Source organism: Nicotiana sylvestris, chromosome 6 (genome assembly GCF_000393655.2).
Source record: "Nicotiana sylvestris chromosome 6, ASM39365v2, whole genome shotgun sequence".
NCBI classification, from domain to species: domain Eukaryota; kingdom Viridiplantae; phylum Streptophyta; class Magnoliopsida; order Solanales; family Solanaceae; genus Nicotiana; species Nicotiana sylvestris.
The window spans coordinates 149,586,181-149,599,001 of record NC_091062.1 but is presented as its reverse complement, the minus strand read 5'-3'; the positions used below and the strand labels follow the sequence as shown (position 1 = coordinate 149,599,001).

At 43.2% G+C, this 12,821-nt stretch overlaps 1 protein-coding gene across 1 annotated transcript; it reads right to left on the bottom strand.

Annotated features, from left to right (window-relative positions):
* Positions 1-7,725: 7,725 nt before the first annotated feature.
* On the bottom strand, positions 7,726-12,130 carry LOC138871456 (uncharacterized). The gene is made up of 3 exons (XM_070149337.1): positions 11,809-12,130; positions 11,087-11,379; positions 7,726-7,911 (listed from the first exon to the last, which is right to left on the bottom strand). The coding sequence occupies exons 1-3, from the start codon at positions 12,128-12,130 to the stop codon at positions 7,726-7,728; spliced, it is 801 nt and encodes a 266-aa protein (XP_070005438.1).
* Between the last annotated feature and the right edge of the window lie 691 nt (positions 12,131-12,821).

Genomic DNA, 12,821 nt, shown 5'->3' with positions numbered 1-12,821 from the left:
AGAGAGACTATTGAGGGTTTAAGTATTTTTATTTTCTTGCCCAGTTTTCTAAAAAGATATAAAAAGGGGATTTCTTGTCACGATCGGGATTTTTCACCGTCGGAATCGTGATGGCGCCTACTCTTAAAAGCTAGGCAAGCCGACAATTACAATTTTATCACATTAATTATTAACCGGAACAGAAATTAGTAATAGCTAAAGCCAAACAAAGATAAAGTATGGAAACATTATAACAGTTCAACAATTCTAACACATGACTACCCCAATGATCTAGTGTCACAATTTCACGAACATCTAAGAATTTCTACAAACACTGGTTTAGAAGAAATACAACTGTTCTCAAAATGAAAAGAGACAGGAAATCTAAAACAGAAGGAAGGGGACTCCGGGGTCTGCGAACGCCGACAGAACTACCTCGAGTCTCCTATTGATTGAAGGCAACAACCCAAGATCTACTCACGAGGTCCTTCACCGAAATCTGCACAAAAAGTACAGGTTCAGAATCAGTACAACCGACCCCATGTACTGGTAAGTGTCGAGCCTAACCTCAGCAAAGTAGTGACGAGGCTAGGACACGACAACCATATAAACCTGTACAGTTATATCATATACGAGAAATAATAATAGCATAATTAAATAGTTAAAGACGAGAAAGGGAAACATGATGAGGGGAATATCAAATTCTGACAGTAATAAAGTAGATGAGAAAGGTAAATATCAACTTTGAACCAACAGAAAAGATAACATAGTAACAAGTGCACGACACCACCCTTCGTGCTTTTACTCTCGTCCTCACCATAGAAATCAATATAAACGGCACGACATCACCCTTCGTGCTTTTACTCTCTCATAATCATGGCACGACATCACCCTTCGTGCATTAACACTCCCAGAAATATGACACAACATCACCCTTCGTGTATTAACACTCACAGAAATATGACACGACATCACCCTTTGTGCATTAACACTCTCTCACAGTATCGTGCACGGCATCACCCTTTGTGCTTTACACTCTTCCTCACCCAAACAATAGAAACAATAACATCCCGGCAAGGGAATCAGCTATAACCAATCTTGTATCAACAGTTAACTTCACAAAATAAGTCTCAACTTGAGTCAATACTCAACAATGATCAACTACCAAGAAAATATCATAGGACTTGTTCAACTTGGATAATCATCAATTAAAACATGGACATTACATAATAAGAGTCATAGTATAAGACTCACTTACTTGATTTACACCAACGTATAGATATTCGTCACCACACCTATACGTCGTACTCAACACTAACACGTAGCAAATAAGACACAATACCTATTCCCTCAAGATAAGGTTAGACCAAACACTTACCTCGATTCCACGGCCAAAAGTCAAGCCTCAATTACCGTTTTTCCTTTGATTTCCACTTCCAAACTGCCCGAATCTATGCATAATTAGCTAATTAACATCAATTAACGCTAAATAAACCAATTCTAATGCATGATTATAGATTTCCCATTATTTTCCCCCAAAAAGTAAAAACCCGACTCTGGGTCTGCTTGGTCAAAACTCGAAGTTCGAACCAAAACCCGACTACCCATTCACCCACGAACCCAAATATGCAATTGGTTTTGAAATCCGACTTTAATTTGGGGTCCAAAATCCCCAAATTTTGAAATTCCTAAATTCTACCAAAGAACACCCAGTTTCCCATGAAAAACCTTAGACTTTAAGATGAAATTATGTAAAAAGATGAAATTGATTGAAGAAAATGAGTTAGAAATTGTTTACCTATGATTTGGGGAAGAACTCTCATTTGGAAAATCACCTGTGGGAGCTTAGGGTTTGAAAATTTGAGAAATGAGTTCAAAATCTCGTCCAAGTCCCAACTTAACTGCTGCAGATGTCGCAATTGCGACTGGAGCTTCGAACTTGCGAAGCTCGCAAATGTGAGAAAGGCATCGCAACTGCGAACCTTTCGCATTTCTACTGTAATCACAAATGCAACCTTTTGGTCGCAAATGCGAAGTTCTCCCTGTCCTGTTCCCTTCGCAATTGCGAATAAAAGTTTGCAATTGCGAACATGCCCAGGCACTTCCTTCGCATTTGCGATGGAAGCCTTGCAAATTCCAAGCCTGTGAAGCCCGCAAATGCGAAGCCTGATCTCGCAATTGCGAGATCAGAGGCCTGCAACTCTGCAGAAGCATACTAGCAAATTCCCTAAGTTCAAAATCACTCCGTAGCCTATCCAAAACTCACCCAAGCCCTCGGGACTCCAAACCAAACATGCACACAAGTCTAAAAACATCATACGGACTTGCTCGTGTGATCAAATCGCCAAAATAACATCTTAAACAATGAATTTAACACCAAAACTCATGAAATTCTCAAGATAGTTCAAAATTTCTATTTTCTCAACCAAGGGTCCGAATTATATCAAATCTCTTCTGTTTTTTACCAAATTTCACAGATACGACTTAAATACTATATCAAACTTGTAACGGGCTTCGGAACCAAAATACGGGCCCGATACCAACGAGATTACACACTATTCTATTTTCAAAAATCCTTATATTTTCCAACAAATAATTTTCTTCAAAAATTCGTTTCTCGGGCTAGGGACCTCGGAATTCGATTCCGGGATTACGCCCAAGTCCCATATTTTACTATGGACCCTACGGGATCATCAAATCATAGGTCCGGGTCTATTTATCAAAAACCTTGACCAAAGTCAACCTTAATCAATTTTAAAGACAAATTTCAATATTTTTTCTTAAATTTCACATAAAGGCTTTCCGGAAACGCGCCCAGACTGTGCACGCAAATCGAGGAGAAAAGAAAATGATGTTTTCAAGACATCGAAACCTGAATTCGGATTCTAAAACATAAGATGACCCTTTGGGTCATCACATTCTCCACCTCTAAAATAACCGTCCGTCTTCGAACGGACATAGAAAAGTACCTGAGGCGAAGAAAAAATGGGGATATTGGCTCCGCATATCGGACTCGAACTCCCAGGTAGCTGCCTCAACAGGCTGACCTCTCCACTGAACACGAACCGAAGGATAACTCTTCGATATCAACTGATGAACCTGCCGGTCTAGGATAACTTTAGGCTCCTCCTCATAGGTCAAATCTCTATCCAACTGGATAGTGCTGAAGTCTAACACGTGGGATGGATCGTCGTGGTACTTCCGAAGCATGGACACATGAAATACTGGATGCACTACTGATAAACCTGATGGCAACACAAGCTCGTAAACCACCTCTCCCACTCTCCGAAGAATATCAAAAGGCCCAATGAACCTAGGGCTTAACTTGCCCTTCTTCCCAAACCTCATCACCCCCCTCATGGGCGACACCTGAAGCAACACTCACTCTCCGACTATGAATGCCACATCACGAACCTTACGATCGGCATAACTCTTTTGCCTGGACTAAGCTGTACGAAGTCTATCCTGTATGATCTTAACCTTATCCAAGGTGTCCTACAATAAATCTGTACCCAACAACCGAGCCTCTCCTGGCTCAAACCATCCAACCGGTGACCGATACCGTCTACCATATAATGCCTCATAGGGATCCATCTGGATGCTTGACTGATAACGGTTGTTATAGACAAACTCCACTAATGTCAAGAACCTCTAAAGTCAATAACACATGCGCAGAGCATATCGTCCAAAATCTAAATAGTACTCTCGGACTGCCCATCCATCTGCGGATAAAATGTTGTGCTCAACTCGACCCGCGTACCTAACTCACGCAGAACTGCCCTCCAAAAATGCAAGGTAAAGTGCGTACCTCGATCAGAAATGATAGACATGGTCACACCATGAAGACGAACAATCTCCCGGATGTAAATCTCAACTAATCGCTTCGAATAATAGGAAACTGCCACATGAATGAAATGCGTTGACTTGGTCAGCCTATTCAAAATAACCCATACTGCATCGAACTTCCTCTAAGTCTGTGGGAGTCCAACAACGAAATCCATAGTGATACGCTCCCACTTCCACGCAGGAATATCAATCTTTTGAAGCAAACCACAAGGTTTCTGATGCTCGTACTTTTCCTGCTGACAATTCAAACACCGAGCTATATATGCAAATATATCCTTCTTCATCCTCCTCCACCAATAATGCTACCACAAGTCCTAATACATCTTAGCGGCACCCGGATGAATAGAGTACCGGGAACTATGGGCCTCCTCTAGAATCAACTCATGAAGTCCATCTACATTAGGCACACAAATACGAGCTTGCATCCTCAAAACTCCATCGTCTCCCTCTGTAACCTGCTTGGCACCTCCGTGCTGCACTATGTCTCTAAAGACAAGCAAATGAGGATCATCATACTGTCGATCTCTGATACACTCAAATAATGAAGAACGAGGGACTGTGCAAGCTAAAATACTACGGGGCTCAGAAACATCCAACCTCACGAACTGATTGGCTAAAGCCTGAACATCCAAAGCAAGCAGTTTCTCACCGACTGGAATATACGCAAGCTACCCACACTGGCAAACTTCCTACTCAAAGCACCGGCCACTACATTGGCCTTCCCAGGATGATACAAGATGGTGATATCATAGTCCTTTAGCAACTCCAACCACCTCCCATGTCTCAAGTTTAGCTCCTTCTGCTTGAACAAGTATTGGAAACTCTTGTGATCCGTGAATACCTCACATGACACGCCATATAAATAATGCCTCCAAATCTTTAGCGCGTGAACAATGGTTGCTAGCTCCAAGTCATTAACTAGATAATTCTTCTCGTAAATCTTTAACTGCCACAAAACATATGCAATAATCTTGCCATTCTGTATCAACACAGCACCAAGTCCAATACGAGATGCGTCACAATACACTATATATGGCCCTGAACCTACGGGCAATACCAACACCGACACCATAGTCAAAGCTGTCTTGAGCTTCTCAAAGCTCGCCTCACACTCGTCTGACCATCTAAAATGGGCACCCTTCTGGGTCAACCTGGTCATCCGGGTTGCTATATATGAAAACCCCTCCACAAACCGACGGTAATAACCCGCCAAACCCAAGAAACTCCGGATCTCTATAGCTGATGTGGGTCTAGGCAAGTCCTTGACTGCCTCAATATTCTTAGGATTCACCTGAATACCCTCTACTGATACAACATGACCCAAGAGCGCAACTGAACTCAACCAAAACTCACATTTCAAAAACATAGCATATAATTAGCTGTCTCTCAGAGTTTGGAGAATGACTCGTAGGTGCTGCTCATGCTCCTCTTGGCTGCGGGATTAGATCAAGATATCATCAATGAAAAAAATCACAAAGGAATCCAGATAGGGCTTGAACACTCGATTCATCAAATCCATGAATGCTGCTAGGGCATTTGTCAACCCAAATGACATCACTAGAAACTTATAATGCCCGTACTGAGTGCGAAAAGCTGTCTTAGGGACATCAGATGCCCTAATCCTCAACTAATGGTAGCCAGATCTCAAGTCAATCTTCAAAAACACTTTGGCACCCTAAAGCTGATCAAATAAATCATCAATCTGTGGCAATGGATACTTGTTCTTGATAGTGACTTTGTTCAACTGCCGATAGTCTATGCATATCCTCATCGACCCATCCTTCTTCATAACAAATAACACCTGGGTGAGACACTAGGTCTAATAAAACCCTTATCAAGCAAATCTTGCAATTGCTCCTTCCATTTTTTCAACTCTGGCGGGGCCATACGGTATGGCGGGATAAAAATAGGCTGAGTGCCCAGAGCCAAATCAATGCAAAAGTCAATATCTTTGTCGGGCAGCATCCCTAGTCGGCCAGCAGGAAATACCTTTGAAAACTCATAAACAACTGGTACGGAATCCATGGAAGAAACCTATGCACTGGAATCGCAAACATAATCCAAATAAGCCAAACACCCCTTCTCGACCATACGCCGAGCCTTTATATAAGAAATGACCCTATTGGTAGAATGACCAGGAGTCCCTCTCCATTCTAATAGAGGCAACCCCAGGAAGGCTAGTGTCATGGTCTTGGCGTGACAGTCTAATATGGCATGATAAGGTGACATCCAACCCATCCCCAAAATGACATCAAAATAGACCATATCCAGAAGTAGGAGATCTACGCGGGTCTTAAGACCCCTAATAATAACCACACACGAGCGATAGACATGATCTACGATAATAGAATCACCCACTAGTGTGGACACATATACAGGAGCACTCAAAGAATCACGAGGCACAACCAAATACGTAGCAAAATAAGATGACACATAGGAGTATGTAGACCTTGGATCAAATAGAACTGAAGCATCTCTACTGCAAACTGAAATCGTACCTGTGATAACAACATCGGATGCCTCAGCCACAAGCCTGGCTGGGAAAGCATAACATCGGGGCTGGGACCTACCACTCCGAACTATATCCCTGGGATAGCCTCCTGCTGGCTGGCCTCCACATCTAGCGGCCCGAACTCCACCTCTAATACCACGACCTCCATCTCTAGCTGCCTGACCCCTACCTCTAGCTGGCTGAGTAGGTGGTGGAACACCCAGTGCCTGAACCACGGCACGAGAACCTTGATGCTGAGAACTGCTCGAGGGCAAAATCTAGCAATGTGCCTCGGATCACTATATGTATAACAAGACCTTAGCTGCTGAGACTGCTGACCCTAACGGCCAGAGTAACCACCCTAAAAACTCTGGATCGGAGGTGCACTAATAGGAGCTGGTGGTGCACTGTAGGGTAGCTGATCAGAATACTGCATGTGAGAACCACGACTACTTGGAGCACCGTGATAAGTCTGAAGTGCTGAATGAAACGGCTTGGGATGATGGCCTTTACCAAAAGAATCCCTGCCTCCAAACGAGGCACCACTGAACCTGCTAGAACTATGGGGCCTCTTGTTAGACCCCTGACCACTCCCTTGAGCTAAAACCATCTCTACTCGCCTGACCACATTGATTGCATCCTAGAAAGAAATCTCACTCATTGTCTCCTTAGCCATCTGAAATCTGATAGGCTGAGCTAGCCCCTCAATAAACCTCCTCACCCTCTCTCTCGGTGGGAAGTATAAGAAAAGCATGACGGGCCAAGTCAAAAAATCTGGTCTCGTACTGAGTGAGGATCATAGAACCCTACTGGAGACGCTCAAACTGCATCTGATAGTCCTCCCTTTGAGTGATAGGAAGAAACTTCTCCAGAAATAGCTGAGAGAGATGATCCCAAGTGAAATAATGCGACCCAGCTAGTTTGGCCAAACAATAATCCCTCCACCAATTCTTGGCGGAACCTGACAGATGAAAAGTAGCAAAGTCAACCCCATTGGTCTCCACTATCCCCATGTTCCGTAGAACCTAATGACAGATGTCCAAATAGTCCTGGGGATCCTCTGAAGATGTACCGCCATAGGTAGTAGTGAAAAGTTTGGTGAACCTGTTCAATCTCCACAAAGCATCAGAAGACATAGCTTCTATATTACCGATTTGAGCTAGAGCACCCGGCTGAACTACCCTAATTGGCTGAGCTGCTAGAGTCTGAAACTGAGGAGCCATCTGCTCCGGAGTGCGAGTAGCGGGAGTCTGTGCTCCTCCCCTAGCCTGAGAGATGGTTGGTGCTACAGGAAGTATGCCTGCCTCAGTGACACTCTCCATAAGGCCCACTAGACAGACTAGAGCATCCTGGAGTACCGGGGTAGTGATGAACCCCTCTAGAACCTGAGCTGGCCCTGCTGGAACGGTCTAGGTTGGAGCCTCATCATCAAACTCTACCTGAGGCCCCGCCGCTAGTGCTGCTACTCTGGACTGAGCCCTGCCCCTTCCTTGGCCTCTATTACGGCCTCGGCCTCGTCCTCTACCCCTCATAGGAACTGCCCCTGGGGGCTCGGGCTGCTGATCAGCTGATGAAGCGGTACGTGTTCTCGCCATCTGCGTAAGAACAGAATAGAAGTTCAATTAGTATTGAGAAATCAAATCGCACGATAGAGAAGAATAGAAGCGAAGTTATTCCTAAACTCTGTAGCCTCTAGGGGATGAGCACAGACGTCTCCGTATCGATCCCTCAGACTCTACTGAGCTTGTTCGTGAATTGAGAGACCTAGGAAACCTAGTCCTCTGATACCAACTTGTCATGACCCAGATTTCCTACCGCCGAGATCGTGATGGCGCCTACTCTTGAAAGCTAGGCAAGCCGACTGTTACAATTTTATCACATTAATTATTAACCAGAACAGAAATAAGTAATAGCTAAAGACAAACGGAGATAAAGTGCGGAAATATTATAACAGTTCAACAATTCTAATACATGACTACCCCAATGATCTGGTGTCACAATTTTACTAACATCTAAGAATTTCTACAAACACTAGTTTAGAAGAAATACAACTATTCTCGAAATGAAAAGAGACATGAAATCTAAACAGAAGGAATGGGACTCCGAGGGCTATGAACGCCGGCAAATCTACCCCGGTTCTCCTATGGACTGAAGGCAGCAACCCAAGATCTACTCATGAGGTCTGTCATCAAAATATGCACAAAAAATGCAGAGAGCAGTATCAGTACAACCGACCCATGTATTGGTAAGTGTCTAGCATAACCTTGGCAAAGTAGTGACGAGGCTAGGACACGACAACCATATAAACATGTGCAGTTATATCATATATGAGAAACAAAAATAACAAAATTGAACAGATAAAGATGGGAAAGGGAAACATGCTTAGGGGAATATCAAATTCTGACAGTAATAAAGTAGAGGAGCAAGGTAAATAACAAGTGCACGACATCGCTTTTACTCTCGTCCTCACCATAGAAATCAACAGAAACGGCACGACATCACCCTTCGTGCTTTTACTCTCTCATAATCATGGAACAACATCACCCTTCGTGCATTAACACTCACAAAAATATTGTACGACATCACCCTTCGTGCATTAACACTCAAAGAAATATGGCACGACATCACCCTTTGTGTATTAACACTCATTGAAATATGGCATGACATCACCCTTCGTGCATTAACACCTCTCACAATATCGTGCACGACATCACCCTCCGTGCTTTATACTCTTCTTCACCAAACAATAGAAACAATAACATCCCGGCAAAGGAATCAGCTATAACCAATCTCGTTTCAACAGTTAACTTCAGAAAATAAGTCTCAACTTGGGTCAATACTCAACAATGATCAAATACAAAGAAAATATCATAGGACTTGTTCAACACGGATAATCAACAATTGAAACAAGAATAGTACATAATAAGATTCACAACAGTCACAATATAAGACTCACTTGCATGCTCGACACCAACGTATAGATACTCGTCACCACACCTATACGTCGTACTTAACACTAACACATAGCAAATAAGACACAACACCTATTCCCTCAAGCTAAGGTTAGACCAAACACTTACCTCGATTCCACGACCAAAAGTCAAGCCTCATATACCGCTTTTCCTTTTATTTCCACTTCCAAACCGCCCATATCTACGCATAATTAACTAATTAACATCAACTAACGCTAAATGAACCAATTATAATGCATGATTATAGATTTCTCAATGTTTTCCCCCAAAACCAAACTTTGGGCCCGCTTGGTCAAAACTCGAAGTTTGAACCAAAACCCGACTAATCATTCACCCACGAACCCAAATATGCAATTGGTTTTGAAATCCAACCTCAATTTGAGGTCCAAATCCCCAAATTTTGAAATTCCTAAATTTTACCCAAGAACACACAATTTCCTATGAAAAACCCTAGATTTTGAGATGAAATCATGTAAAAGATGAAATTGATTGATGAAAATGAGTTAGAAATCGTTTACCTATGATTTGGGGAAGAACTCTCCTTTGGAAAATCGCCTATGGGAGCTTAGGGTTTGAAAATTTGAGAAAAGAGTTCAAAATCCCGTCCAAGTCCCAACTTAACTACTGTAGAAGTCGTAATTGCGACTGGAGCTTCGCACTTGTGAAGCACGCAAATGCGATAAAGGCATCGCAATTGTGAACCTTCCGCATTTCTAATGTAATTGCAAATGCGACCTTTTGGTCGCAAATGCGAAGTTCCCCCTGCTCTGTTCCCTTCGCAAATGCGAATAAAAGTTCGCAATTGCGAACATGCCCAGGCCCAGCTTCCTTCGCATTTGCGATGGAAGCCTCGCAAATGCCAAGCCTGTGAAGCCCGCAAATGCGAAGCAATTGCGAGATCAGAGGCCTGCAACTTTGCTGAAGCATACTAGCAAATTCCCTAAGTTCAAAATCACTCTATAGCCTATCCAAAACTCACCGAGCCCTCGGGGCTCCAAACCAAACATGCATACAAGTCTAAAAACATCATACAGACTTGCTCGTGCGACCAAATCGCAAAAATAACATCTTAAACAATGAATCAAACCAAGACTTGCTCGTACGTTCAAAATTTCTATTTTCTCAACAAAGGGTCCGAATTATATCAAATCAATTCTGTTTTTCACCAAATTTCACAGATATGACTTAAACACTATATCAAACTTGTACTGGGCTCCGGAACCAAAGTACGGGCCCGATACCAACGAGATTACACACTATTCCATTTCCAAAAATCCTTATATTTTCCAGCAAATAATTTTCTTGAAAAATTCATTTCTCGGGCTAGGGACCTTGGAATTCGATTCCGGGAATACACCGAAGTCCCATATTTTACTACGGACTCTATGAGGTCATCAAATCACAGGTCCGGGTCTGGTTACCAAAAATGTTGACCAAAGTCAACCTTAATCAATTTTAAAGGTAAATTTAAATTTGTTTCTTAAATTTCACATAAACGCTTTCCGAAAACGAGCCCGGACTATGCACGCAAATTGAGGAGAAAGAAAATGGTGTTTTCAAGGCCTCGTAACCCAAATTCGGATTCTAAAACACAAGATGACCCTTTGGGTCATCACATTCTCCACCTCTAAAATAACCGTTCATCCTCGAACGGACATAGAAAAGTACGTGAGTCGAAGAAAAGATGGGGATATCTACTCCGTATATCGGACTCGGACTCCCAAGTAGCTGCCTCAATAGGCTGACCTCTCTACTATACACGAACCGAAGGATAACTCTTCGATCTCAACTGATGAACCTGCTGGTCTAGGATAGCTATAGGCTCCTCCTCATAGGTCAAATCTCTATCCAACTGGACAGTACTAAAGTCTAACAGGTGGGATGGATCGTCGTGGTACTTCCGAAGCATGGACACATGAAATACTAAATGCACTGCTGATAAACATGGTGGCAACGCAAGCTCATAAGCCACCTCTCCCACTCTCCGAAGAATCTCAAAAGGCCCAATGAACCTAGCGCTTAACTTGCCCTTCTTCCCAAACCTCATCACCCCCTTCATGGGCGACGCCCAAAGCAACACTCGCTCTCCGGCTATGAATGCCACATCACGAACCTTACGATCGGTATAACTCTTTTTCCTGAACTAAGCTGTACGAAGTCTATCCTGAATGATCTTAACCTTATCGAATGTGTCCTGCACTTAATCTGTACCCAACAACCGAGCCTCTCGCGGCTCAAACCATCCAACCAGCGACCAATACTGTCTACTATATAATGCCTCATAGGGAGCCATCTGGATGCTCGGCTGATGGCTGTTGTTGTAGGCAAACTCCGCTAATGGTAAGAACTGATCCCAAGAACCTCCAAAGTCAATAACACATGCGCGAAGCATATCCTCCAAAATCTTAATAGTACGCTCGGACTGCCCGTCCGTCTGAGGATGAAATATTGTGCTCAACTCGACCTGCGTACCTAACTCACGCTGAACTGCCCTTCAGAAATACAAGGTAAACTGCGTACCTTGATCGGAAATGATAGACACGAGCACACCATGAAGACGAACAATCTCCTGGATGCAAATCTCAGCTAATCGCTCCAACGAATAGGAAACTGCCATAGGAATGAAATGCGCTGACTTGGTCAGCCTATCTACAATAACCCATACTGCATCGAACTTCCTCTGAGTCTGTGGGAGTCCAACAACGAAATCCATAGTGATACGCTCCCACTTCCACGCAGGAATATCAATCTTTTGAAGCAAACCACAAGGTTTCTGATGCTCGTACTTTTCTTGTTGACAATTCAAACACCGAGCTATATATGCAACAATATCCTTCTTCATCTTCCTCCACCAATAATGCTACCGCAAGTCCTGATACATCTTAGCGGCGCCCAGATGAATAAAGTACCGGGAACTATGGGCCTCCTCTAGAATCAACTCACGAAGTCCATCTACATTAGGCACACAAATACGACATTGCATCCTCAAGCACAAGCAAATAAGGATCATCATACTGTCGATCTCTGATACACTCAAATAATGAAGAACGAGCGATTGTGCATGCTAAAACACTACTGGGCTCAGAAACATCCAACCTCACGAACTGATTGGCTAAAGCCTGAACATCTAAAGCAAGCGGTCTCTCACCGACTGGAATATACGGAAGCTGCCCACACTGGCAGACTTCCTACTCAAAGCACCGGCCACTACATTGGCCTTCCCAAGATGATACAAGATGGTGATATCATAGTCCTTCAGCAACTCCAACCACCTCCTCTGTATCAAGTTTAGCTCATTCTACTTGAACAAGTATTGCAAACTCTTGTGATCCGTGAACACCTCACATGACACGCCATATAAATAAAGCCTCCAAATATTTAGCGCGTGAAAAATGGTTGCTAGATCCAAGTCATTAACTAGATAATTCTTCTCGTGGATCTTCAACTACCGCGAAGCATATGCAATAACCTTGCCATTCTGCATCAACACCGCACCAAGTCCAATATGAAATGCGTCACAATACACTGTATAT